Source organism: Phyllostomus discolor, chromosome X (genome assembly GCF_004126475.2).
Source record: "Phyllostomus discolor isolate MPI-MPIP mPhyDis1 chromosome X, mPhyDis1.pri.v3, whole genome shotgun sequence".
NCBI lineage: Eukaryota > Metazoa > Chordata > Mammalia > Chiroptera > Phyllostomidae > Phyllostomus > Phyllostomus discolor.
Window position 1 is genome coordinate 5,136,752 of NC_050198.1, and position 27,705 is coordinate 5,164,456.

The 27,705-nt window shown below is 43.3% G+C and overlaps 1 protein-coding gene across 1 annotated transcript; it reads left to right on the forward strand.

Moving 5' to 3' along the window:
- On the forward strand, nt 1-27,705 carry SYAP1 (synapse associated protein 1). The gene is made up of 9 exons (XM_028523057.2): nt 1-327; nt 7,638-7,756; nt 8,533-8,599; nt 11,908-11,981; nt 16,338-16,477; nt 21,383-21,534; nt 23,212-23,270; nt 23,723-23,870; nt 25,966-27,705. Exons 1-9 carry the CDS (start codon nt 159-161, stop codon nt 26,091-26,093), a joined length of 1,056 nt encoding a protein of 351 aa, XP_028378858.1. The 5' UTR covers nt 1-158; the 3' UTR covers nt 26,094-27,705.

The following is a 27,705-nucleotide window of genomic DNA, read 5'->3' on the forward strand; positions in this document are numbered from 1 at the left end:
GAGGCGGAGAGAAGGCTAGACCGGCTGCTCAGGGGTCGCTCTTCCGGCCATCACCGGGGAGACGCGCTTTGTGGGGTCGGGCGTAGGCGGCAGCCGCTAGAGCCTCCCCTAGAGTCTCCGGCGACCGGGGCCCCGGCGGCGGCGGCCCCGCGGGCGGGATGTTCCGGGGTTTCAGCGCCTGGTTTGGCCCGCAGCAGCCGGCAGGGGGTGACCGCCCGTGCGAGGGAGACGTGCAGCCGGAGCAGGACGCTCCCCCCGAGCCGCACTCCGAGGCGGCGGCGGAATCGGCGGAGAAGGAGCTCTTTCAGCAGGCCAGAGGCCTGGGCGGTGAGTGTCCCCCGGGACCTGCGAGGGTCGGGAGTGCCCGCAACCTTCGGTTTCTCCCGCCTGGGGCGCGGCCCAACATGGTCGGTGTTGTGGGATGGGGAAGGAAGGTGGGTTTGTCGGTCGGTCCCCTCTGGACGGCAGAGGTTGGTGAGGAACTGGGCACAGCCAAGCTTCATCTAGCAGCCAGATCCCGTGCCTCAAGTTCCTGGTGACATATCACTCTTTTTCTTTTTAAAAATTGATTTCAGAGACAGACAGAAACATCGATTTGTTGTCCCCCTCATCCATGAATTCATTGGTTGATTCTTGCTTGTGCCCGGAGTGGGGAGCCAACCCCACATCCTTGGCGTGTTGGACGATGCTCTAACCAGCTGAGCTGCCTGGCCAGGGCGACATGTCACTGTTTACAAAGTGGGAGCATTAAGAGCAAAGCCGCGGTAAAGCGGTGTGGCCCGACCTCTTTAGATTTGACAAGGAATCCTTTTTCTTCAACCCGCCAACTTTCACTTCCACAACTTCCCACCCGAAGGACAGGGCCCTTTTGGGAGCTTGAGTAGGTTGAAAAAGTGACTTTTTGCCCTTGGGGAAGAATGTATTGTTGGAAGTAAATTGAGGAAGAGTTACTGAAGGCCTTGGTCAGGCTCGTGTTCTTTTTAGGTGCATGGGACCTTTTTCCTTAAGTCAAGAAAGCAGCTGCCATTTTTCCTCCCTGTGATGTGCAAGTCTCAGTGCTAGGTGTTTTATGAATGATATCTCGTTTCATCTGTTAAACAGCCCAGTGAGTTGGGGCAGCAAGTCCAGAGTGCTTGCCCTAAGTAACAGTCATAGTAAGTGGTAGCAGTGGAATTTGAACCTAGATCTGTCTAATTTCAAAGCCCGTGTTCTTTCTGAGTTTACTGTCCAGTTTAGGGAGCACAGTGAAAAGTAGGCTTGAAGGATAAACACATGCTTAGTAATTCTGATTCTACAGAGACCTTGGGGGGCTTAAGTAGTGGAAGAAAACCCCTCTGAATACGTAGGCCCTAAAGCAGACAGCACTGAAAGTGAGAGAAGGTAGATGTTAAATTTAGCAAGCATTTGCAGAGAATCTGAAAGACAAGGGCACTGGGGGAGGCTGGAGCCTGAGAGTGGAGAAACACATATTTGAATAAGAAAGGCTCTAGCCTTCAAAGAGTTTACCTCGGGGTGGAGGGGCAGGGAAAACAGACAACCTGAAATCAAGGTAGTGTGTCATCTCAGCCCAAGACCCCTAAACAGCGCACAAGAGAAATAAAACTAAGTGTTGTGTAATCAAATAACTAAACAAGGGAATGACTGTTTCCTGCGTAGAAAATTAGGAAGAGCTTGGAGTATTGGAGAGATGTGAGGAGATGAATTTGACCAGAGCAGACAGGCTGTGTAAGGTAGTAGCAATAGATAAAAGTTAGGGAAAGTTGGCTATGGGGATTTACCCAATTTCATACACTATACAGAACAATTTTTATTTATCTTCAGGGGGGTATCAAAACTGGCTCCTGAAAACTTTGTGAGGGCTTTATTGAAACCTCACGTTTGTATTTATTTAATTTTTAAAAGATGTTATTTACTTGTTTTTAGAGAGAGAGAAAGAGGGGGGGAGAAACATCAACATGCCATTACCTCTTGTGTGCCCCCCACCGGGGACCTGGCCTGCAACCCAGGCGGTGCCCTGGCTGGGAATCAAACCAGTGACCCTTTGGTTCACAGGCTGTGGCACTCAGTCCACTGAGCCACACCAGCCAGGGCTGAATATTTTTAAATAAACATGTATTTGACATGGATGTCTACTTCGGAGTTTAATGCCCTGATCTCTCTTCTGACCAGGCTCTTCTGATGTTTGGGGAAGCTAAGGTTAGATGGAAGTACCTCTACCCACTTCCCACACCCACACACACATTGCGAATTTACAGTTTCCAAATAAATGCAGGGTCTTGTAGCTCTGCTGTTTATGTGATTTTAAAAAGATATAAAGGTTCTAGTTTATACACAAACCTTCAGAAAGACTAGATGATCACTTTTTTATTTCTGTGTATTGATCCTAAGAGGTGTGTTATCTTTAAGAAGACACATCTGGCCCTGGCTGGCGTAGCTCAGTGGGTTGAGCGCGGGCTGCGAACCAAAGCATCACAGGTTCGATTCCCAGTCAGGGTACATGCCTGGGTTGCAGGCCATGACCCCCAGCAACCACACATTGATGTTTCTCTCTCTCTCTCTCTTTCTCCCTCCCTTCTCTCTCTAAAAATAAATAAATAAAATCTTTTTTTAAAAAGGTAAACTAGAGTTTAAAAAAAAGAAGACACATCTGTGTTTTGAATACTGAAATTAAACTTCTTTGAGCTTGACTCCCATTAAGTAGAGTAGTTTCTTTTTTTTTTTAAGATTTTATTTATTTATTTTTTAGAGAGGGAAGTGAAGGAGAAAGAGAGAGAGAGAGAGAAACATCAATGTGCAGTTGCTCGGGACTGTGGCCTGCAAGCCAGGCATGTGCCCTGACTGGAAATCGAACCTGCGACACTTTGGTTCGCAGCCCGAGATCAATCCACTGAGCTACGCCAGCCAGGGCAGTAGATTAGTTTCTTTAGCCTTTTAAAATCTACAGGAATCTCCTAGGAGCCCCATTTTTTCTGTAAACATTTGTTGAGTGCCTCCCTTCAAAATTGTACCCTAAATACTTCCACTTCATGGTGACCTATTTATAAATTTAGGCAACTCACCAGTTACAAGGAGTGCATACCCAGGCACTACCTCCACCAAAACCAAATCTTCCCATTCTTGGTCCTCCCTCCTGGTAAGTTTAGGACTTCCTATGATCACCTGCTTCAGAGGAGGGCAGTTGATAAGCAAACTCACTAAAGAACTTCTCCCCACCGCCCTGTAGGCCTCATTTCTCAAAGTCACTTCTTATTCATAAATTGGTTGTGTGGTTTTGTTCGAGTCAAGCAAATTAGAGCTTTATCTGCCCTCTTTCTTTAAAAAAAAAAACAAGTACCTCTGAGAGTATTAAATATCTGAGTTCTGCGCATAGTTTAAGTGGGAGGTGGGCAAAGAAGACCTTTGGCTTTTTCAAAACCTGTCCCTAAGGCCAGTCCATGCCCAGGGATTAGAGGAAGGGCCACCTCCTCTTCCATCTCCTTTAAAAAGTGCTATTAATATTTGTAGTGGACCTGCTGTAATTAGGCCACGCCTCCTTTTCTCTAGGGAAAGTGCATTTCAAGTTCTAGATACCTCACTTGATTAGTTTACAACTAAGAGGGCTCCAAAAGTTAGTGTTTGCACAGGGAAATGTATGTCTTCTTGGACATAAAAGTGAAATCCCCAAATCAGTTGTGATGACAAACCCAGCTTTTACCGCGAGGAGGGCGGTGCAAGTGGTCAGGAGCTTGGATCCCATGGTTTATGAACAATACAAAAGAACTGGACATTTTAGTTAGAAGAAGAAACTTAGGAGCATTGCTTAAAATTCTGACATGTTTTTGATTGTGTGTGTGTGTGTGTGTGTGTGTGTGTGTTTTAGAAAAAAGAAAGGTCATTTTATGTTACTTAAGGTGACAGGTCCTAATCAGAAAGGTACAGATGACAAGGGGAGTAAAAAGTTTTCTGAATTAGAGATGGGTAACAGTAATAATTGGCTGCCCTTTGAAGTCCAATGCTCCCCTTCTCTGGAAGTGGGGCTACCTGGACAGGAGGTTGAGTTAGGTAACCTCTCTAGCCCCTTCCAACACAAAGATTCTAAAATTGTTATGAGATGTGATATTTTAAAAAATTATCCAGTGTCTTCATAAGAATATTAATGTTCTAAGGCTCATACATGTCTTAAAAGCCACTACTTAATGCCCTGGTCAGTGTGGCTCCGTTGGTTGGAGCATCATCCTGTACACCAAAAGGTTAGGGATTTGATTCCCAGTCAAGGCACATACCTAGGTTGCAGGTTCGAAACCCAGTCAGGACATGTATTGGGAAGCAACAATTCGCGAATATCTACTCTAGACTCGCTCTCTATATCTCTCTCTCTCCCTCTCTCTCTCTCCCCCTCTCTCTCTCTCCCTCTCTCTCTCTCCCTCCCTCTCCCTCTCTCTGTCCCTCTCTCTCTCCCTCCCCCCCCTCCCTCCCTCCTCCCCCCTCCCTCCCTCCCCCCCCTTCCTCTCTCTCTAAAGTCAGTGAGCATATTTAAAAAAAAAACAACACTCTGATTATTTCCCCATTCTAACAGCAAGCCTTAAATTACCTTTCTCTCTTTACTCTGATAAATGTATGCTTTTTCTTACCTTTGAGAACCTTCCCACTTTCCTCTACCCTTATCATGACATTCAGTTCTGCAGGCTCTTGTCACTTGCCAGCTGACCTGAGGCAGTATGAGACTGGGGCACAGGCTTGCCATTTAGAGGTAGGTAGCCTGTGCTTAAGTTCCTTCCACTAGTTACTGTCTTCATTGTGATATCATTTGCAAATTACCCACATACAGAGGTTTAATGAGAAGACCTTGATTGTTTGTGTCCAGCGTCCCCCAGACCACCCCCAGGTTTGGTGAGCACCCATCAAAACAGGGGTTTCTTTGGCAAGGCGGAAGGGGATAGGCTATTGGCTAGGCAGTCAAGGGGGGTAGGTCTGCCCCTGTCATAATGGACAAATAATTTATCCTCTGTGCGCCTTGGCATCCCTATCTGTCAACTGGGCAGATTATACCTACTCTTCCCAGGATGATCGTGAGACTAAAATGACATAATGAAAATGAAGATATGAGAATGACTGCCTTTAGTGTTCATGATCTGGTCCCTCCTTTCATAAGGTTTTAGAGGGGTGCTCACTCTCAGGTGTTTTACTTCCTTTTCTTCCTTGCTCCAGACCCGCTCTTGTGCCTAAGTTCCTGAAGTGGACATTGTACCCCTGTTACTTCCTGTTAACTCTTACCTTAGTCTCAGGTTTTTTTCCAACCATGTAGTAAAAACTGCCTTTAACTTGGTGTCGAAGGATCTCTTTGCAAAATTAATAAACCACTTCTTGTCTTTAGGAGCTTCTTACCTAAAAGTCTCTTTGTCATGCTCTCTTGCTTCCCTCTCCCTCTGACATCAGAATCCAGGCCACTCTCTAATTACTTCTGGGAGACCTTCTCCCTCCCTTCTCTGATTGCCTCTATTTCATAAATAATCTTGCCCCTCTGGTTGGCTATAAGTCTTTTGTTTGTTTAGAGCGGGACATTCCTTGAGGGAAAGACCTGTGCTTTCTCCCGTGTTCACTGTGTGTAGTGTACTTTACCCACGGAGTCATTAATATCTGAGAATTAAGATTATTATCCTACCCCTGGCTGGTGTGGCTCAGTGGATTGAGTGCCGGCCTGTGAACCAAAGGGTCACTGGTTTAGTTTTCAGTCGGGGCACATGCCTGGGTTGCGGGCCAGATTCCCCCAGTGGGGGGCACACGAGAAGCAGCCACACATGGATGTTTCTCTCCCTCTCTTTCTCCCTTCCCTTCTCTCTAAAAATAAATAAATAAAATCTTTTAAAAAAATTGTTATGCTAAAATACCAGTTTTTTAAATGACAAGTCCTCCGTTAAGGGAAAAAAATGTCGATTCTAATTCAAAATGTATTCCTGAGAAATCTTAAAAGGAGCCCTGCTGTTTTAGAACTTTCGATTTCTTTATTTGCAAAGAATGTTTGTACAAAGTAGTGTGGCTGTCTACCCATTTTATCATAGCACTCTGGGTAAATAGATTAGTCACAACTGAAGAGAAATGAGGGATCTTCCTGAAGCTCAGTACTTACAATGCCAGTTATCCATGCATGCATTCAAAAAGGACTTATTGGTCACTCACTGGGTGAACCAGACAGCCTGGTCCCTGCCCAGGTGGGGCTTAGGATGGGCCTTCAGCCTTGCCAAGGAGACAGATTCGGCAGTGTCGTTAATGTTGTTGATTGAACAGCACGGTTGCTCCAGTCAGGGAGTAAAATTTCCCAGGAAATGATGTGTTTGCAGAGACCCACCGGATGTGCAGCCAGGTAAAGAGAGGACAGATAACTGTTTCAAACCAAGAAATAATGTGTTTGAGGCCTCCTTGAAGATACTCGAGAATTTCTGTGGTCATATGAGTGCAGAGTGGGGAGAATGGTGAGCATGAGAGCTGATACAGATAGTATCCTGTGGCATAGCCACCATGGGGTGTCGATGTCATTGACAGATGGATGCCACCAGACACAGTGGGAGAAAGTGGACTGTTTAACAGTAAAGGATTTGGGAAGTGAGAGATGGTCATTCAGATTGGGACATCATACGCTGCTCCCAGAAAGCGGTATAAGTTGCCTGATTCTCTGAAAATGACACTGCCCAGAGTGAGGATTTAATTGGGTGTGCCAGGCTCCCTTTGTCATTCTTATTTGCCATTCTTACAGGGGTTTTCTCCCTGCCTGAATATTGTGAGTCAGCCCCCGAACCCCATCAGTGGATGCAAATAGCAGAAGCAAGACTGCTCTCTCAAGATCCACAGGCCAGTCGCTCTGGAGCAACCCCTAGCAGGTCCAGCTTGAGGACCTACTTGAGGTCACTCCCTGTGGCCCAGATGGTGCAGAGTGTGAACTTTGAGATATTTGTCTACATATAAGCCTTTATAATTTATATTTTAGTGCAATAGAGCCTTGACACATTGTGTCTTTTCGGGTCTTCAGGAAACTTAGTTTTATGTTTGCATTTTGTAAAGGTGAAAGTTTGTGTCTTCCAGGAAAGTTAGTGTTTTCATTTTGTTTTATGCATTTGCTCATTAATAGTTAAGAAGGATTTCTGTTTATATTAGAGCTTGCCAAGATTTCTATTTATTGAAAATCTGCCAGATTTATCATGCGATGGGTTAATCTAGGAAAGGAGGGACATCTTTTCTTTGAACAGGAGGGAGGAAAAAGAAAATAAAGGTGGGATACTTAGGGTCTAGAAAGAAAGGAAAGAAAAAAGGGAGCCTTGATCTCCTTTGTATAGTTGGAGGGGAGATTTTACTGAGGTAAAAGTTAGAAGTAGAGACTGGAGATGGGCAAGACAAGTTTGAAACAGCTATTGGGGGGGAAATGGGGGGTTTGCTAAGGGTCTTTGAAAGAGACGGATTAAGGGCCCAGTGTGGGTGGGCACTCCGCTGACCAAGTACAGGCCTGGCAGTGCTTCTCGTGTTTTTGTCTCAAGTTCTAATTCACAAGGAACGTGCCCCTATGATTTCACATTCTTACAAGACCTGTTTCTGGGAGAAATTACACATATAATAACCATTGTACTGGAATGGAGCACAGACTCTTTTTTTGTTTTTATTCTCTATAGACTATCTATTTAACTTTGCGACTGCTGCTACAAAAAAGATAACTGAATCAGTTGCTGAAACAGCACAATCGATAAAGAAATCAGTGGAAGAAGGAAAGATAGATGACATCATTGATAAGGTACATTTAAGTATCTTTTGGTAGTATAAATTTACGAAATTCATTAGCAGCTAATATCCCTTCTTATGAATTTTATTAACCCAAGTGGGATATTATATTCTGGTAAAAAATGTTTATATTTGAGATTCTAGGGGTTTTTTCTCTTCCTGTGTAACATGTGGCCATGGTATAACTTATCTGATTTAAATAACCTTTGTTTTTTAATGCAGTCTAAAATATATTGATACTTTTGGATAATACTAAACTTTTCATATTATGAGTTTAATTTTTAACTATAACCACTTCAGAATATATGTATGCTTTTCATTATTTCATCAATTTTTTAAAGTCTTAGCCCATTATGAACAGCCCTTTAAGACACTAATGAGTTAGTTTGTTCATTTTTTACTGTGGTGAATTTTATTTATGTTGATACTTATTTGAACTAAGGAGATCATCGATTTAATTTTAGATAGCTTATTATTTAGATACTTTTGTTGTGTGTACTGTTCGTTAGAATGAGATTTCACCTGTCTTATATTTTTTTAATAATGCAAAAGTTCAGTTTTTAACTCATTTTTGCATTTGAAAGACAGCTCATCATAAAGGGCGTTGTATAGTTAAAATTCAAAAACAATGACAATTCTCCCTTGTTGCAGATAGGGGAAACTCACTTTTTTAGCCTTTTTATTTGAAGAAAACAAATAAAATGTCTCAAATAGACTTTACAAATCTTGAATGCAATTCTTATCTAATAACCTTTTCGAGGTAATTTGACTCTATGTATTTTTTAATAGACTATTATAGGCGATTTTCATAAGGAACAGAAAAAATTTGTTGAGGAGCAGCATACAAAGAAATCAGGTATGTATAAGGTTTGTTGAACACAACTTACCCGCCAGATTGTATTGAATACTTATCACATGCCAGTCACCATGATAAGGCCCTGAGAATACAAAAATGTGTAAGTAATGGCCTCCATTCTCTGGGTAGTACAAGGACTAGTGGGGAAGACAAACCCATAAACCTTTGGGGTTTAAAGAAATGACGGCATCGTTCCCTGTGGCTGGGTTGGTGGGTGAGGTCAGCCTGTGATGACCCATCTGAGGAGCAATAATTTTCTTTACTGACAAATGCTTGTTTAAATGTTTGCAATTATAAAATCTCAGAATCCCAACTTTTACCATTTGGTGGTGCTCAAACACAAAACTGGCCTCGTGTCTCTGAGTCTGGCAAAAGTAGGGTAAAAAGAATCGAATCCATTTGGGCGGTGTTACAATTCAAAAAGAACTAGTTAGTCCTGTGGGGAGTCCCTGTCAGGCATTGTTGTGCCTTGGTAAACTCAGAAGTGTGAAGCAGCTCTTCCGGACAAATAAACTATACAAATTAGCATAGCAGTGATTCATGGGAAGCAGTAAAATTGGCTTGGAGACTTGGTGTACAGCTGGTTTGTGCCTCTGAGATACGAACTGTGAGGGCATGAGGGGGAAAGGCTTGGAGGCGATTTTAGTTTTGAGGTGCCCATTAAACAGCCAGGTGAGAGGAACATGTACAAAGGCAGGGAAGGGAAAGCAGGTGGCATATCAGGAAAATTTTATTCCTTGGTCACATTAGTCGCATATCAGGTGCCCAGTAACCACATGGGACTGTGACTAGTGGTTTCCATATTAGACAGTGCAGATGTAGAACATTTCCATCATTGCAGAACATTCTGTTGGTCAGCACTGTTCTAAACTAATTGACCAGGGCCCAATAGCAGTTCATTTGTTCAAAGCATGGAGGAGAATTCCACCTACAGATATAGAGTATTAGTCAAGTCATGTAAAAACCCTGAGAGTAGGTGAGCTCCTTGATGAAAAGTGTGCCCAGCGTGGAGAGAGATAACTGGAGATCTGCCACATTTGCGGTGGGGGGGGGGGGGGGGGGCGGGGAGCGGAAGGAATTGACAGTTTCTAAGTGCCTGCTAAGGGGCGGGTGCTTTATACAAGGTGGGGCAAAAGTAGGTTTACAGTTGTTCGTATGGAAAATAATGCAGTAATTAATAAATAATAACACAAGAATAAACTTGTGTTTGACATACTCAGAACTGTAACCCTACTTTTGCTCCACCCTGTACACGACATCTCATTTAATAAAAGGAAAGACCAGCAAGGGTTAACTAACTGCCAAAGGTCGCTCAGCTGGTAAGTGATGAAACAAACCTGCCAGCGAAGCCTGCCAGCGCCCTTTTACCCAGGAGAGAACGGCTAGCGGAGGGAACCAAGGGAGGCCCCGAGAGGGGAGAATTTCCAGGAGAGCACGGTCAGCTGAGAAGTCCCTTCGCAGTGAGCGTGAGAGGGCGCCACACTCACACGGTCACTGGGCGGTCAGGTCACTGGGCGGTCACGGGAAGTCCGTGAAGTACTCGCCTTTATCTCCATTCCCAGATAAGGGAACTGGCCTGGAGACAGAAGAACCAAGAAGTGTCCATGGGGTGGGACAACCTGGAGGGTATTAGTCACTCGGGATAGATGAGTTTCAGGGAAGGGGGGGTGTGGGGATGACTTCTCCTTACCAGCAGCTTGGGCCTTGGGAAGAGCTCATTATCAGAGGATAAGTAGTGCTAGGAGAAGCTGCCCCAGGTGAACAGAGTTAAAATGGAGACCAAAAAGTTACAGTAAGTAGTATGAGGAAAGAAAGTTTTAAAGGGTCTTTACCCTAATATCTTTTTAAAGTATCAAAATATGTTTATCTTATTTTGATCTTATAATTAACAGAATTTGGATAGCAATTTCCAAAATTTGCTTGTTTAGGATGAGCCAAAGAATGAGCTTGGTGTCATTTGCTCGTGTGTTCATTCATGCATGAACATATGTATGTCTTCTGTCAACTGGCACACAGTAGGATGTCTCTACCACTTATTTGACTTTTGCCGCCTAGTAGTAAAAGGGATTATTTCTGCAAAACTGTGAGGACCCTCTGCTGTGTATATTCTGTGCTGACCACCCACCTCCATAGCCTTAGCTCTGCCCTCTTGCCCCGCTCCAGGCTCAGCTGGTAGAGCTGCTTCCTCTGAACACCCCACCCACCCACACACCCACCTCTGAACTCCTCCTAGTCCAAGGTGGGCTCCCAAGTCACCACAGAAACCTCGGGGGGGACTTACCTTTCCAGGTGGTTGCCATTTGTCATCTGGCATTATAACCATGATAAGTTGTAATCATCTCATTTTCTTGTCAGCCCCAGAGACAACAGGCTGGGTTGTAAGGCGTCTTGGTATTCCCAGCACTTCGCTTCTAAAGGCTCAGAGGATTTAATCCCAGCCTCGTTGCTCATTGCCTCCAATTTGCCTGTTTCTTTCATTTGCTTTCACTCCTGAAACCCTTTTCTCAGTTGCTAACTGCTTATCTTACAGCCTCCTTATAACATTTTGTCGTGAGTCAAGTACAATAACTTTTTATAAAAACTTCTATTTGCAAATAATTTTAATATACAGAAAAGTTGCAACAATAAAAGTAGTATAGAGAATGCCAGTATGCTTTCTACCCAGACTGTGCAAGTTTTACAGCTTTAGGAAATTGAACATTGATGTAATATTCATGTTCAGATTTTGTCATTGGCCCTGTACGGTCTTTTATGCGTTTTCCCCCTCAGCACAGTATTGCATTTTTTGTCACGTCTCTTAGTCTCCTTTAATCTGGAACATTTAATCTGGAACATTTCCATAGCTTTTCTTTGTCTTTTATGACATAAATGGTTTTAAGAATTCCCCCCCATTTTTTGCAAATAGACCATTTCTCATTTGAGTTGTGTTTGATACTTCCTCACGGTTAGATTATAATTAGATTTAGGTTATGCATTCTCGGTCAGAATACTACACAGATGATGTGTCCTTCTCAGAGTATCCCGCTGGGAGGCCCACAATTGCCATCTCTCCCTTGTTTGTGATGCTGATTTTGGTCACCTGGTCAAGGTATTGCCCAATTTCTCCACTATATAATTCAAGTAATTTTTTTTTTACCAAATGCATACATGCATAAGATTTATGCTTTAAGTCTGGGAATTATGAGGAACTCATTAGTAAATTACTAAAATGCTTGTATGGAAACTTTCTCATTTTTCAAACCACAGTTGCAGTGTAATCCTTGTGACCTGTTTTTTTCTCTTCTTCTTGACTATTACAAACCTTTTAGAAGCAGCAGTGCCCCCATGGGTTGATAGTAGTGATGAAGAAACAATTCAACAACAAATTCTGGCCTTATCAGCTGTAAGTATCTTGTGATACTCTGTGTAGAAGGACTTTCTTCCTATCACGAGCTTATCCTTAGGAGGTGTTTTTCTTCTATACAATTTTTCAAATCTTTTAAGATGTTAGGAATGTACAGATCAACTGTCACTATTTTTTTTTACTAACTTTTAATTCACTTCTCTATAAGTTCTTTTTTTCTTAATGGAATAGAATAGCCTATTACACAAAATAATTCTTTCAGCCTTAAAAGAATTCTTTTGTGTTATTAAGATGGATAATCTTTTGAAATATGCTATGACCCAAAGCTTCCAGACGGCATTCTGATTCTTCTGAATGAAATGATTATATTGTAAGTTTCTTGTTCACTGCTATATGTGTTTGAAACTGAAGTTGAAAGAAATAAATTTCATATGCTAGCCCACAAAAATTTCTCTTGGGACTTCAGAGGGAATGTAACAATACCAGTTAACAGGTGTGTAGACCTGACAGTTTCAGGAAGCGCTTTCACACACATTATCTCTCTTCAGCCTCACTGCACACCTCTGAGGTAGGCAGGGGCTTTTATCGCCATTATACAGGTGTGGGGATTGAGACTCTCAAATGTGACCCTCGCTTACCTGTGTCTCCGTCGGGCTGTGAACTCTTAGGGGGCAGAGACTGGCTTTAATTTCTGTTGTAAGGACCAAGCCCCCCCCCCCCCAACCTGGCACAGGACTCAACAAATAGAGCTTTTTGCTGTCAGTAGTTTTCAAGTTTTGTTTTTAACCCACTTTTTAAAAAATCAAAGTCATAAATGGAACTCAGTCTAGACAACAAACTGGACTTTACCTCCCTTCTAGCCCTCCCCCAAGGCATTTGAAGATTTTTCTTTCCATTAATAAACCCTTTAAAGGTCTGAGCATCCATTACAAGTTCAGTGTGAACAGCGCGTATTTTGTTTACTATGTTACAGCCAAACTTGACACTGAGGTGACATACCTGCATATCCTGGAAAGAAATAGGGACAGTTAGTAATTGTCATTCGAGGGGAAGCATCATAAGCTCAGTGGTGAGCTCCCCCAGGTCCTGTAATCTCCCCTCCCCAAACCTACTCTTCTCATCTCTATCTCAGAATAGGACTCAATTTATTCTCCTTTTTTTTTCTAGCCACAAACTTGGGGGTCTTCCTTGAGTCATACCTTCCCTTCCTCTTGCTCCCCCCCCCCCCCCCCCCCCCCCCCCGCCAAGTCCTGACAATGCTGTGTTCAGAATATAGCTCTGGTCCACTTTGCTGCTGCTACCACAGTGGTCCTGCCGCCATCATCGCCTGCCCAAGACATCCCAGCTATTGTCCCCTCCTTGCCCCTTCTCAGTACAAGCTTATTTCAGCAGCCAGAAGGGTCCATTTATGGTGTGGATCGCTTCATGTCACCCCCCTCCGTTGACTCTTCTAATGACATCTCAGCTCTCGTAGACTAAGGTATCAACTTCCTCTGCAGCTTCCAAGGCCCTTCCTTACACGCCTCTCCTCCCTCATGCCCCACTGCGCTGGCCGCCAGCATTCTCACCACTGTTTCTGTCTGCTGCACAGCTAGGTCCATGAGGAGGCTGCTACGGAAACCTCAGGGAAGCATTGGGGCAGTTTCAGGCTCTGAAAGTTTTACACTGGGAGGTAAAATAACTAAAACCCATTTAGGCTCACATTCTTGCTTTATTCGTATGGGAATTCTCAAAAACCAAAAATATTTTTTAAATCCAACGTGGGCAAGATGAGATGAAATTGATGCTTTTCGGAGCAGCGTAGACTGCTCCAATCTTTCTGGGGGAGAGTTTGGGCAATATGTATTGAAATAATCTTACTCTCAAATCAGAAATCCCACTTCTAGGAATTTAGTCTAAACAGATCACTTTAGAAGAGAACCTTTCTAAGAAAAGATTAGGAACAATATGCTGACTACCAAAATGAGCTGGTTAAGTGAATTATGTTCATTCAGTGTAGACATAGCTACTTTGGAGATGGGAAGATACTTGCGACCCTGAGCGGAAAGGGAAAACGTGATCCACAGCATGTGGTGTATCTTTCTGTTTAGGTCAAATGATAAATATAATTTGCATATATATGCAGAGAGACATGTCCAGGAGGGTGTGCGTGGGTTTGTTTATGGATGGTGGGGGTTTTGACTCTATGCTTTGCTTTTGTTTTAAATTTTTAGAAAACAGGTGTGGATCATATTTATAAGTAAAAACATGGTTAAAAAAAAAAAGAAATAGAATAGAAACAATCAGTCTTGATGGTTTGAGTGGTCCCAAACAGCAGCTTTTTGCCTTGGTTATTATGCTCAGCCTGTAGGAGAGAGGATGATTGGAGACATCAGTTTATACAGTAATCAGCGGAGCCGCGTGCTACCTCACAGGAATTCCAAGCCACCCTCATTCCCTAGGAAAGGGGCCCTATCCAGGGAAGCTTTGTCTTTGGGCTTTGCACTTCATTTCCTTCTTGGCTAACAGAAGAATGGTGGTCCAAAAGCAGCACGGAGTGTCACAGCTCTTCCAGGTTGGGTATAGTGGGCCCAGGGGCGTTGGGGGTCACAGCAGGGTCCTCTCGCAGTTTCATGTTATATACCGACTCTGGGTCCTAAGCCATATGACAGTCTTCTGTGAAGGGGATGCTTTCTCACTACAGTCTTGGGTCGAAATTCTTTTTAATGAGACTCCAGTTTTAATACACTAATGACGAAATGTTTGCATAAAGATTTGTATGACATTTTATTTTGTCAGTACCTCTTCCTGGGTTGTGGATTCTCTAACCCTTAGTTTAAGGCATCTAAGCCTGAGTGCAGCAGTGTGAAGAAGGATTTACTTCAAGTTATTTGTCACGTTCTTTAAAGTTTTTATTTATTTATTTTTAGAGAGCGAGGAAGGGAAGAAGAAAGAGAGGGAGAGAAACACTGGTGTGATAGAAACATCGACTGCTTGCCTCTCATATGTGCCTTGACCGGGGGCCACATCCGCATCCCAGGCATGTGTCCAGACCAGGGACCAAACCTGTGACCTTTCGCTTTGTGGGACAATGTCCAACTAACTGAGCCACACCAGCCAGGGTGTTATTTGTCACGTATTTTTTAAAAGAAGATTGAGTCCTGACTGGTGTGACTCAGTTGGTTGGACATTGTCCCGCAAAGTGAAAGGTTGCAGGCCCAGTTCTCTGTCAAGGTGCTTACAAGAGGCAAGTGAGTTTAAAAAAAGAAGAAGAAGAAGATTGATACCCGGCAGGGCAAGAAGAGTTAAGGGGAGCCAGTTAATTCATTTTCCTGCTCTCCGCTGCAAGCGTCCTAGCTCCATGCCTTTTGCTTTAAAAACTTGCAGGAGGCAGACTGCAGGAGTGAGCAGCCGAGAGGGCTACGCGAGAAGATTGGAAGCGCTGGATAAGTTCCTGGTGGCAGGATCTCAGTATCTTGCTGTCCCTGTAGTGTTGTCACACCTGTGCAGGGTTCATCGTGCAGAGGGAAGTCGGTGTCGTCCTGGATAAAAATGGGCAGAGCACGTGAGATGCATAGGCAGCCCATTGAGTTTGCGGCCGCACTGGAGTGGGAGGAATACCCAACCCCGGAAGGGGAAGCCCTCCGTCCTGGTCCTGCCACTCACTTACAGTGCAAGCCTGATCTTAGACGAGCCGTTCTGCTTCCATGACCCAGTTTCTTCATCTGTAAAGTGAGGGCAGAAGTGCTCACTTCATAGTGTTGTGACAAAGAAGCCGAGGTGTCAGCTGGGGGCCCAGGCTTGGGCTCACGGCGGCTCAGCAAAAGTTTATTGACTGAACGAACAATGAACCTTTTCCCAGCCTGGCCATGCTCTGCAGAGAAGCCACACTGTGTCTGTCAGTCACCATCACATTGCCAGGCCCTTGGCACAGGCACTGACCTGTGCAGCTTCACAGGGGTTTGGCAGGCAGAGCCTGGGCCTCGGCATTCTGTCGAGAGGCGTAGGAAGAGAGCGTGGCCTGTGCACACTTGAGAAGTAAATTGAGTGGTGGGTTTCACTTTTTTGATATGACCACCAAGGTTAGCTGACTTCAGCTTCAGTCAGAATGTTTCTAAGATTACCTACAGTAGTTTTCACGTACCTAATGGTGTCCAATAAGACAAACGTATTCATTATGATTCCAAGCTATATAATCCCAACTAAGTGCATGATTGACTTTCCTGGTCTCTCACAAGGCTGTCCAGTAGAGACTTAAAAATATATGAAAGGAGTGGTCATTCTCTGCTGTCTCTTAAGTGGACAGCTCAGTGGACTTGTGGCTGAAGTGTTTAGGAGAGTTTCAGTATTCATCCAATCAGTGGTGCGTTGTTAAATATTAATTGCGTTCTATGGGTTTGCCCCTTTTCATCAAAGGACAAGAGGAACTTCCTCCGTGACCCTCCGATCGGTGTGCAGTTTCATTTTGACTTCGATCAGATGTACCCTGTTGCCCTAGTCATGCTCCAAGAGGACGAACTGCTGAGCAGGATGAGATTCGCCCTTGTTCCTAAACTGTAAGCACTGTGTTCTCGTGGCGCCGCTAGACAAAATGTGTACCTGTGTTTCGGTGGCCTCAGTCACGTGCGCAGTATCAAGGAAAAATTGTGGAGTGGAGGCCAGAACGGACTCAGACTCTCTTCATAACAATGGGCTGTGTGCCCCTGACCAGTGTGGCTCAGTTGGCTGGGCATCATCTCGCAAAACAAAAGGTCACCGGTTCGATTCCCAGTCCGGGCACATGCCTGGTTTGCGGGCCAGGTGCCCAGTTGGGGGCATGTGAGAGGCAGCTATGCATTGATGTTTCTCTCCCTCATTCTCCCTGCCTTCTCCTCTCTCTAAAAAATAAATAAAAATAGAATCTTTCAAAAAGGGGGGCCCTATGGCCCTTCAGCACCAGACACACACACACACACACACACACACACACACACACGGCACCACAGAATCAAAACTTCTGGGAAATTTGGGGTGGGGCTGGAATGTGCTCTTTTCATCTCTAGTTAGAAGGTGGAGTGCAGTTAGGGTCTGGGAGGCCCATCAGGACCGGCTGCTGCCTTCTGTGCACTCCGCCCTGTTCCCCGGCAGCAGCGTTCTTGTCTTTCCCATTTTCCTCTGCCCTCCTCAAACCCCTGCCTGTCCTCCGAGTTCCGGCATAAGCGTAGTGTCTTTCTGTGACGCGCCCCTGGCTGCCATTAGCAGCAGGCTCCCTTCTCTTCCCCTCTGCCGCCACGGCGTCTTCCCGTCTTCCTCACCTTTTCCAGTTCCAGTCCCTTGTTTTGAATCTGATGTCCACGCGAGTGTTCCTTTTTTCTAGCACTCTGTTCCTATTGTATGGATGCAGTGTCTTACTGTTCTCCGAGGACACGAAGTATAGTTTTCTTGAGATAACTCTTTTCTCTCTGCTCTTTTCTGTGAATTTGTGTGTTTGCTTTGGGCTCTGTCTTTCATGTCGCAGGCTTTTGTGCCCGTCCTTTGGGTGAAGGCACCGTGCTGACACGTGGTTGGGGCTGTGCGCTCCGTAGGCTTTTTGGGCCTGGTGGCCTCCCGCCAGGCTGCAGGTACAATAACAGGGAAAGCCTGGCCCCTGCGGCTTTGTCTCCTGCAGTATTAGGTCCCCGTTCTCAACTGTGCCAGCCAACCCTGAGTGCGCAGAGGCTTAGCTCCTAGTGGACCCTCAGACCGTGCCATGGGGGGACATGGTCCCTGGCCAGAGGGGCAGCAAGGGGAGTCAGGGTCATCTCCCTCTCCTTAAGGCCCTCTCTACTGCTCCCCCTGCCTTGGAACAGCAGTTATATAGAGTCCTTTATTTGTTTTGTGTTGTAGTGAAACTCTTCTCTCCATAATTATGAACATACTGGTGGTAAATGACTATTATGCTCACAAAACCCTGGGACTTGGCTTTTGAACAGTTCGTATGTATATATCTGTTTGAAGCTTTTTTATCTCAGAATTTGAATAGCTGCCTCTTTCTCAGAGAAGCGCAGCAAAGCTCGGGGGCCCAGAGGTGCTCCGTGCATGAAAGCTCCGTCAGCTTGAGACCTTGGGAATCACCCCAGGTCACACAGCAGACCCTCTGCCAGTGCTCTGGGGACTGCCCAGAGGCCCCGGGCCACTGAGATATGTGGCCTCGGGTGCTCACGGCAGGCATGTCACTGTCCATAGTTTTGGGTTTTGACAATTCTGTCTCCCTCTCACTGCTGACAGTAGTTTTAGATTTTTCTTAAAGCTTGCAGAACTGATATTTGACAAATAGTATTTCGGATTTGTCGCTGGCTAAGTAAACTGCCCATTGAGTAATGTAATTCCAATTTCCTACTTAATAACTCTGTTAGCAACGCTTTAGAAATTAGGTTTGGTTTGTTAGTCTTTATCTGTTAGAAATGCTTACTGAAGTATTTACGGATGAAAGGGTATGGTATCTGCCATTGCCTTAAAATTTTACAACCTAGCCCCTGGCTGGCATAGCTCAGTGGATTGAGTGCGGGCTGAGAACCAAAGTGTCGCTGGTTCAATTCCCAGTCAGGGCACATGCCTGTGTTGCAGGCCACGGTCCCCAGCAACCGCACACTGATGTTTCTCTCTCTTTCTCCTTCTCCTTCCCTTCCCTCTCTAAAAATAAATTAAAAAAAAATTTTTTTTTACAACCTACCCACAAAGAAAAGCATTGTGTGCAGGGCAGGAGGCATAGGTGAAGCATGACTTGTGAAATGGTGGTGGTTCTTAAAGTTAGGTCATTAGTACATGGGGGTTCTTTGTTCTCATCTCTCCATTTTTGTTGAAATTTCCATGATAAAGTAAAACAAAAATGCGACATCACATGTAAATACAGGGCTTCTGGACTTTTCCTTCTGACATGCAGGAATGCAACTTTGATCATTTGAGACACTTTTTCTGAACTGAAGCCATCCCTAAGCAGTAACAATTTAGAAAAGAAAACAAATATTTTCTCTGTATTTTAAAATGCCTTTTAGTTTGGTAGCACTTCCTTATGACGGCAGTGCCGGCAAGAGGCAGGGCCCTGCCAGTGCATCAAAGGCACCCTCTGCGGCCTTTACTCTCGTGACACTAGGGAAATCACAGTTCCTTCCTGTGACAGTCTTGGACTGTGACATATGCCCATTGTTTCCCAGAGACTGTTCACAGCATACTAATGCCTTAAAACAGTCCTTGGAGCGTAAGTGGTGAGATAAATGTTTGGAAATTGATAGGCTGGATGGATTTTTTATTTCATTGTGAGGCTTCTTAGAACCTTGAGTAGGTCACGTGCTTGTGACTCTCTCCAGGAGGTAACCAGATATTTCTGTAGTGTGCCTGTGACCACTTCCTGTTACATCAGGAGGGAGAAGCCTCTGGGAAAAGAAAACAATCGGGGTGTTTTTATCACAAGAGCAAACATCGCCCGAGAACCACCATAGATAGACAGCACACTGTTCACTTTGGACATTTCGGAGAGCTCAGAATTAAAAGTGATCTTGAAAATATTCAGGCCACTCACTACCTCATGGGAAAGCTAATCTCACTTTTGCATGGCTGTGATGTTACAGTTTAAGGCCTCTGAATTTATCCGGGTAAACGCCCACTTCCTGTAGTTGTTGCCCAGGTGTCCCGGGCTCTGTACCCGCCACCCTCTGGGTGATTACCCTCTGAAAGCGAGTTCCCCGAAATGGATATGCTGCGTTGTCCGACTGCAGGAGAGCACACTCTATAGAGAATCTTGTGAGCTTTTTAATGCAGCCTAAGGTTTTGTTAGCTCTCCCAGCAGCTGTAGCACAGTGATATTTCTCTCTCTACTAAACTGGCGGTTGGCTAGAAGTCCTTACTGCTATTAAGCTAAGTCTCCTGCCAAACTACTTCTAAGATATGCTAAGAGAAACAGAGACTTGTGTGGCCACAGGAGTTTGGGAAATGCTTCTTGGCACATGGTAAGAGCTGAACGAGTAAGAGGTCATTATTGCTGTGCCCATCTCTGTTGGCAGACAACTCGTCTTATCCATCCCTTAACCCTTCCCTGCCAGCACCTAGCATGGGGCCTTGGTGCATGTGGCACTCGGACAATGTTGGTAGGATTCATGAAAGAAAAGATGGCTGCGCCTAGCATCATGTCAGCTTGTTACCTGGCCTAATTTGTGGAAATAAACTTGCATTTTGCCTGTCGCACTTTAAAAGCTAGCTCCCTGACCCAGCTTGGCCTTTCACAGATGTGACGACCCTGTGTTTTGATGTGCTATCTAAGGCAAGCCGTGTCCTCATTCATAAACCTGGATCTCATTGTTTTCTCTTAGTTCTCACTGGCTTTCTTCTCCTTCCAAGTCTTTCTGTCATGCTTCCTTCCTCAGCTTTTCCCCATTGTAAGAAACTTCTAGTAAACCAGGAGGTAAAGAGACATTCTCTGGTACTCTTGTCATTTCTACTACAAAGCATTTTTACAACATAAACAACTCCTCCAGACCACAAGAGAAAAGACAAAAAATAAAAACACAAAAAACTTACCAGGTATGTCCTGCAGGTCACCAAAGTTGCTCCTTGACTGTGCTTGGCTGGGGGAGCAGAAGGAGGGGTACATTCTGTGTTTTGGCTGAGTCTTTTGTCTTCTGCCCTTGATCTTTGTATTTAATTGCTCTGAGGCAAGCATAGTTATCAATGTTGTTTATTATTATTTTGAAACAATCAGAAAACTTACAGAAAGGTGAGAAATACAGTCTAAAGAACTTTTTCCTGAGTCATTTGGGACCTGATTGCTTTAGGGTGTGTTTGCTACAAATGGATTCTCCTGCATAACCACAATGTAACCACTCAAATAAGGAAACGGTCACTTGCATGTTTTTGCCATCTAATTCTCAGACCCCGTTCTGGTTTTAACCATTTGCCCCAATAATACCCTTTTAAGTGAAAGGATCCAGTTCAGACTCACATGCTGCATTATCAACCGTCTCCCACCTCATTGCTGACTCTTACAGATTGCTAGTTATTTACAAGCTGCCAAACATTTCCTTTCATAAGGAACAACACCCACAATCCTTTTGTCTCGCTGCTTGAAAGCACTTAATTCTTCAGTAAACAGCAAATAATTGGTGGGGTCCTGGCTCTGTTTCCAGTCTCCCAGGTGATCATGCTGCTTTTCTTCACAGCAGCACCCAATCTTCCTCTGCTGAGGCCAATGTTGGTATCATTAAAATATCTAGAAATGCTGAGGCTTCACTGGTGTTCTGTAAATTTTCTCTTGCTGCTGTGAAGATAGCTGTTCTTTTTATCCTGTTACTCACCTTCCATTTGGAAAGCAAATGAGACCCTTCTTTGAGCCTCCCTTAGATTTGCAAATGCCCCTAAAAGTCATCTATTCCAATCTCCGTGCAACAAATATCCCCTCCGTGTTTCTGTGGGCATGCATGCTCAAATGTGATGTTGTTTGTCTTTAAAAGCGTGAAGGAAGAAGTATTTTGGAGGAACTACTTTTACCGAGTGTCCCTGATTAAGCAGTCGGCCCAGCTCACAGCCCTGGCCGCCCAGCAGCAGGCTGCCGCCGCCAGAAAGGAAAACAGCCACAGCAGAGAGGATGCATTGCCACTGACAGGTATATTCAGAGAACTCTCTGAAAAAACAGTTATTTTAAAAATATTCTTAACTTAAAGACCGTCATGAGCTTGTCATCTTGTATGTACCAGAAATGTCATCATCTTATCAAATATTCTTCTTTCCAGAGGAAATAATCATGCTCTGCTTGTTGCCCTCACTTGCTGACCTCACTCACCAGTCTTTGCCAGTCTTTACTTTGCTCTCTTTTTCTCATTCTTCATTTTTTAATTTCTTCCTTTTTATTTGTCCTTTGATCACCAGTCACCTTGCCGTCTCTTTCACTGCCCATGTGACTTTCTGTACCTTCTACCCTCCACCGATTCAGTCCACTGCTTTTCTTTGTTGCTCAGCCTTCATTCAGCCCGACGTTTCCCTGGTGCTGTAGTCTGTAGAGCAGAACTAAGCTCCGTTCCACTCCAAGTCACAAAAACCCAGCTCAGAGCCAGGCGACATTAGATTACACATTGGATTCTTATTGTGACAGTTCACCCCTGGTTGTTGGGGGAAATGTTTTATAGTATCAGCAATGATTTAATATCTGTAATAATAATTAAAATAACAAATGTATTGCCCTGGATGGCTTGTTCAGTTGGTTACAGCATCGTCCAGATACACCAAGGTTATAGGTTCGATCTCTGGTCAGGGCACATACAAGAATCACCCAATGAATGTATAAATGAGTGGAACAACAACTCAGTGTTTCTCTCTCTGTCTCCCCTTCCTCCCCCACCTCTAAAATCAATAAATTAAAAAATTTTAATGTATTTTGTTATATTTTTTAGCACTTAATGAATACCTGCTCTATATAGGTACTATTTACAACTGGAGACTTTTCCATTCATGGAATTTTTAATAATTACACAAAAATGGTGTGTCCGGCCCTGGCTGGCATAGCTCAGTGGATTGAGCGCGGGCTGGGAACCCAAGTGTCCCAGGTTCGATTCCCAGCCAGGGTACATTCCTGGGTTGCAGGCCATAACCCCCAGCAACTGCACATTGATGTTTCTTTAAAAAAAAAAAAAAATGGTGTGTCCTAAGGTTCAGATTGTATATACCACTAATGTAATGAAGTTGCTCTGTGCGGTGAAGTTTGGCATTTTTACAGATGTTAATATGAATCCCAAGTGTCTGTCATTCTTTAGTATTTCCTTTTATTACTTTTATTGGAAAATGCCATTTTATCACATATTGCCTGTGTTAACAAAATGGGCTTAAGACAGGGTTCACTAAAGACTAGTAAAATCTAGTAAGATTTATAAGATAGCAAATGCAGCTATGAGAAAAGAAGCTGTGATTAAGCATTACATTTTACTTTGTACTTCCTAGCATTTGTGAGAAAAGGAAAACTTGGTAAATAGCTTAGTTCTCATTATCCTAAAAGAGCAGAACTTCTTAAATAGATTTTACTTAACACTGAAGTCAAAAATTATTTCCTGCTGGGAATCTCATATAAGAGGCATTGAATATGATGACATATTAAAATATCCCCAAAAGAAAGAGGGATGATTTCACCTGGCTATTTCTTGTAATAACATAAAAACTGAAGGCATACTATTAAAATTTTATTTCTGTAAATTATTTAGTATCATCGTACTTGTGGATTTTGAGCTGTTAGTATTGTATGTATTCAAAATTAAATTGAGCAATTATTGTCTCTTTTATTCTCACTTCTTAGAGGCAGTACGGCCCAAAACGCCACCTGTTGCAATCAAATCTCATCTTAAAACTCAAGAGGTAATGCAGTTTTTCATTGTACCTAGTAGTCGATGTCTGGAAATGAAGTCACCATGTGTTAACTGTCTGAGCTACCATTTCAAACAACTTATGAATACAGGTCTTATCTGCTGTGAAAGAGAGGGGGCCAGAACTTTGAATAGTTAGGGACCTACAGCTCAGACTTGAGGCGATTCCCTGGCATAAACCATTCTAGATATGTTCTTCAGGGATTGGGCAGACTGATTGGAGTGATCCAAACTGGGAGTGAACACAATAGATTCTGGCTGTAACTCATTCAGTTACCAAGCAACTGTGCAGGTTAGAAGGTTGGAGAGCAGTGATCATTGGACTAGCAGAGAAAGGAAGTGAAAATGATGCTGCATCAAATTGCGAGATGACCATAAACAAGAGGTCTAGCCTATAAATGTCACTTAGGAATCCATTTCCACAGCTTATTTGTTGCCTTTCAGGATGAAGAGGAGATCTCTACCAGCCCAGGTGTTTCTGAGTTTGTCAGTGACGCCTTTGATGCCTGTAACATAGATCAGGAGGACCTGAGGAAGGAAATGGAGCAGCTAGTGCTTGACAAAAAGCAGGAGGAGACAACCGTAGTAGAAGGTACAAAACAAAACAACTATTCTGTTCTCCATTTATGAAGTTGATTGTAGAAAGTTGTTATTATTGAAGCAGATATATGAAAATATGTTGTAACTTTTGCATCAGAATTGCTTCTCTGTCCACCAGAGGGAGGATTCTAGTACACATGAGTAGACCTCACACCCCTCTGCCCTGATCATTCACAGAAGCATAGACAGAAGAAACTAAGACCCAGTGATGTGTCCCAGGCCTCTCAGTCCAAGGACAGGTGGCCAGGAACAGGGGAGAAAGCAAGTACACCTTTCACATGGAGACACTGCCTTCTGACACTCTGCTTGAAAAACTGGCATTCTCCTTGGGTTTATGCTTGTATCTAGAAGCTGCTTTTCCTAGCTGCTGTATACCACAAGAGCATCACTTCTGGGAAGGAGCAGGCTGCCTCTAAAAAACTAAAGAATTTAGGAAAGAAGTGCATTGCCCTTGCTAGTAGGGTTCAGTGGATTGAGCATCAGCCTGTGAATCAAAAGATTGCTGGTTCGATTCCCAGTCAGGGTACATGCCTGGGTTGTAGGCCAGGTCCCCAAATGGGGGTGTACAAGGGCAATCTGTCAGTGTTTCTCTTCCCCTCTTTCTCCCTCCTTCCCTCTCTCCAAAAATAAATAAATAAAATCTGAGTTTAAAAAATTAAAAGAAAAAAAGTACAAGCAGAGGGTTGCTTTCTTTGACACATCAGGACAAATTACTGGCTTTCTACTGGATGAAAAGCAAAGGCTTGGGTCCATCATCAGATGTAGACCATTTCCTGAAGCCTTCGAGACTCACAGTTTAGGGAGTCGGCCGTTCCCAAAGGTTGTGCAGAGAGCGCTGGTCAGAAAACTGGCCGGCTTCCCAGAGGCTAGTTCCTGGCTACTCTGGAGACATGTTCTCTCTCTGAATCGCTGCCCTAGTTGTAATTTGGGCCACTTAATATTCTTTTTTATAGTAGTTGCCTTGGCCCACCCCAGGTAAAGGATAAGTTCCTCAAAGGCAGTTACACCTTGCCTGGTTGTCCCCCACAGCACCTATCATGGAGCCTGGCACCCAGCAAGCAATGAATAAATATTTCTGTAATTGGTTATTATGTAACACACTGTCTTTTCCCTTGAGGTCACTACTGCAAAAAAATTACAACATTTGGTTTTTGTTTTCTCTATAGCTACTAAAAGTTTATTTTTAAAAGATAAAAATGAATTTGGGCTTTGCTTTATAAATAGCTGGTTTGTTTTGTTTTCTCACTGTTTTATAACACTACATAGCAGATGCCTCTTACCTTTACACACATACACATATATGAACACACATACACACACCAACTTACATTGAGTGTCCAAGCAGAAGTTGCCGCTCTAAATCTCAACACGGAAGACGAGTGTGAGAGCTCAGATGGAGCCCCATGTGAGGGGCCAGGCTTCAACGAGAGACGGCCTGACTTCCGGTCCTGGTGCCCCTTGCCTCTCTAGGGAGACCACTACTACAGTGGTTAAGCACGGACTGTGGGACCTGCAGATCTGGTTCCATCTACGTGCCTGTTGCTGTCAGGCTGTGTGATCTTGGGCAGGTTCCTTAACCTCTCTCAGCCTCCATTTCCCCATCTGTAAAATGTGTATAATAGTGGTGTCTAGTCCATGGATTGTTCTAAGAATGAAAAAGTAGAGTGGATAGTGCAGTGCCTGGCTCAGAAGTGCTCAAGAAATGTTCACTGTTTTTGCTACCATTATCATCATTGTTAGTGGTAAAAATTAATTTGCCCCCAAATATTATCAATTATCTCATTCAGTTGAAGAAAAAGTAGAGGCCTAGATAAAACAAAATAACACCCCATATTTAGTAACAACATCTGATACCTTGATTCCACATTTAACAAATTTTTCTTTCTAATCATATTAAAAAGGATATTTGTAATTTCGTAGTTACTCTTAAAATTTGTCCAGTTTTTCTGGGCACACACATGAGGAAGCCCGAGACATTCAAAATGACTGTGGCTAGGACTTACGTAGGTAGTGGTAGTCAACTAAATTGTTAAAAGCAGCATGATGAATTCAGAGAGAACCTTTTCCTTCTCATCTCTTTCTTTTAGAGGATTCTACAGATTGGGAAAAAGAACTACAGCAGGAGCTTCAAGAATACGAAGTGGTGACAGAATCAGAGAAACGAGATGAAAACTGGGATAAGGAAATAGAGAAATTGCTGCAGGAGGACAATTAACTGCCTACTGAGAGAAAAGAATAGTCCTTAACATTCTGTAAACTGACATGAAATTCTTGATGGTAACACTCTGTGAATCAAAAGGCACAAAAGAACATAACTTTATGAAACTCAGAATTATTCTTTTTTCACGTTGAAACTTGCCTCTTAAAAAAAAAAATCAAGAAAGCATTTACTCTAATCAAAAAGGGATGTTAAATATTTCTTTAATATAAATCTAGCTAGAGATATTCTTATAGTCAGTATGGATATCTTAGCCACAGAAACACAAATAAAATTTTAGAATTCTGTTTTCCGTGAGGTCAAAAATATATTCTTCAATTGTGGTTTTCTAAACATTTGTACTTCTTGTTGCACTTTTGTTGATACATGTACTTTAAAGTATTTAATGGATTGATAGCTATCAGGATGACCAAATTGTACCAAAGAACTCAAGAGGAAGCACTTTCAGAACTGCTTTCTTGGTATTTCTACAATTCCATCGGGAAGCCAAAAGGTAAAATAATTGTAGATTTTAATGGTATAAACATCACACAATTTGACGCTGAGAAGTACTCTGCAAAAATATTTTTCTCTGGGGTCTTTTCTTTCTCATTTTTTTGTTTTTAACCATACCACATTTAATAATACTAGTTTCCTAAATTTTACATCATGGCTTTTGTAAAAAGCAGGGCCTGTCATCCTGTTTTGTATTAATGACCATCAAAAGCCTGTTCAACTTAAAGTCTCTTGTTTCAATTGCCATCACATATAAATAGCTTTGTCTTAATTAAATTGTCAGTCTTTATAAAATTATGTTCCTCTATGAGTACAAATTTACGAAACTTCATTGATCAGTCCTGCTTGCATTTCGCTAAACTAGAAGATGGTTATTTTAAAAGAACAGGGTAGCATAACTTCCAAAGCATTCATTTCTTGAACCTTAAGTTTTAAGGAGCTTTTATTTCATAAAAGGGGATAGAATTAAGATAATTCTTTATAAGAAAATGTACATATTTTTATTCTTGGCCCCATAAAAAGTAGTCTGTGGTTCTTTGACAAAGGTATAGTCAACGAGAGAACTGAGTGTGGGTCCAAGTGTTCATTACTGTTATGTTTGTAGTTTGGGATGCAACCATGTGAGTGAGCCAGACTGTCCCCAGCGAGGATGACCTGGACTGTAGCAATAAACTCACTTGTTCATGAAACCACTGACCCCATTATCAGGAGGTCGCCACTGCGGTGCCACAGTTGCAGATGACTGAGTGTGGGCTCAGAGGTGATGCTTGGTCACTCCTGAAATAACCCTAGTAAAGGGAAAGGTTTGTTTGACAGAGTTTGCTGGAGGGAAAGAAACATACTACATGCTTTTAAGTTGCTAAAAATCCTGATGTAAGCAGATCATGACATGACAGCGCTCAGCTCTTAGCCTATGCACTAAAATTCTTATTGATGGATGTTGAATAAATGCCCAAAAAAGGGTTTCAGAGAAAGTTAAAAACCTAAAATGACAATGGAAGTATATTGATTGTTGTTACATCAATTTTACATGATATTCATCGCATTTACAAACAATCTAATTGTGTATTGCCTCGTGAAAATAAAAGGATAAAGTAAGACTTTATACACAGCA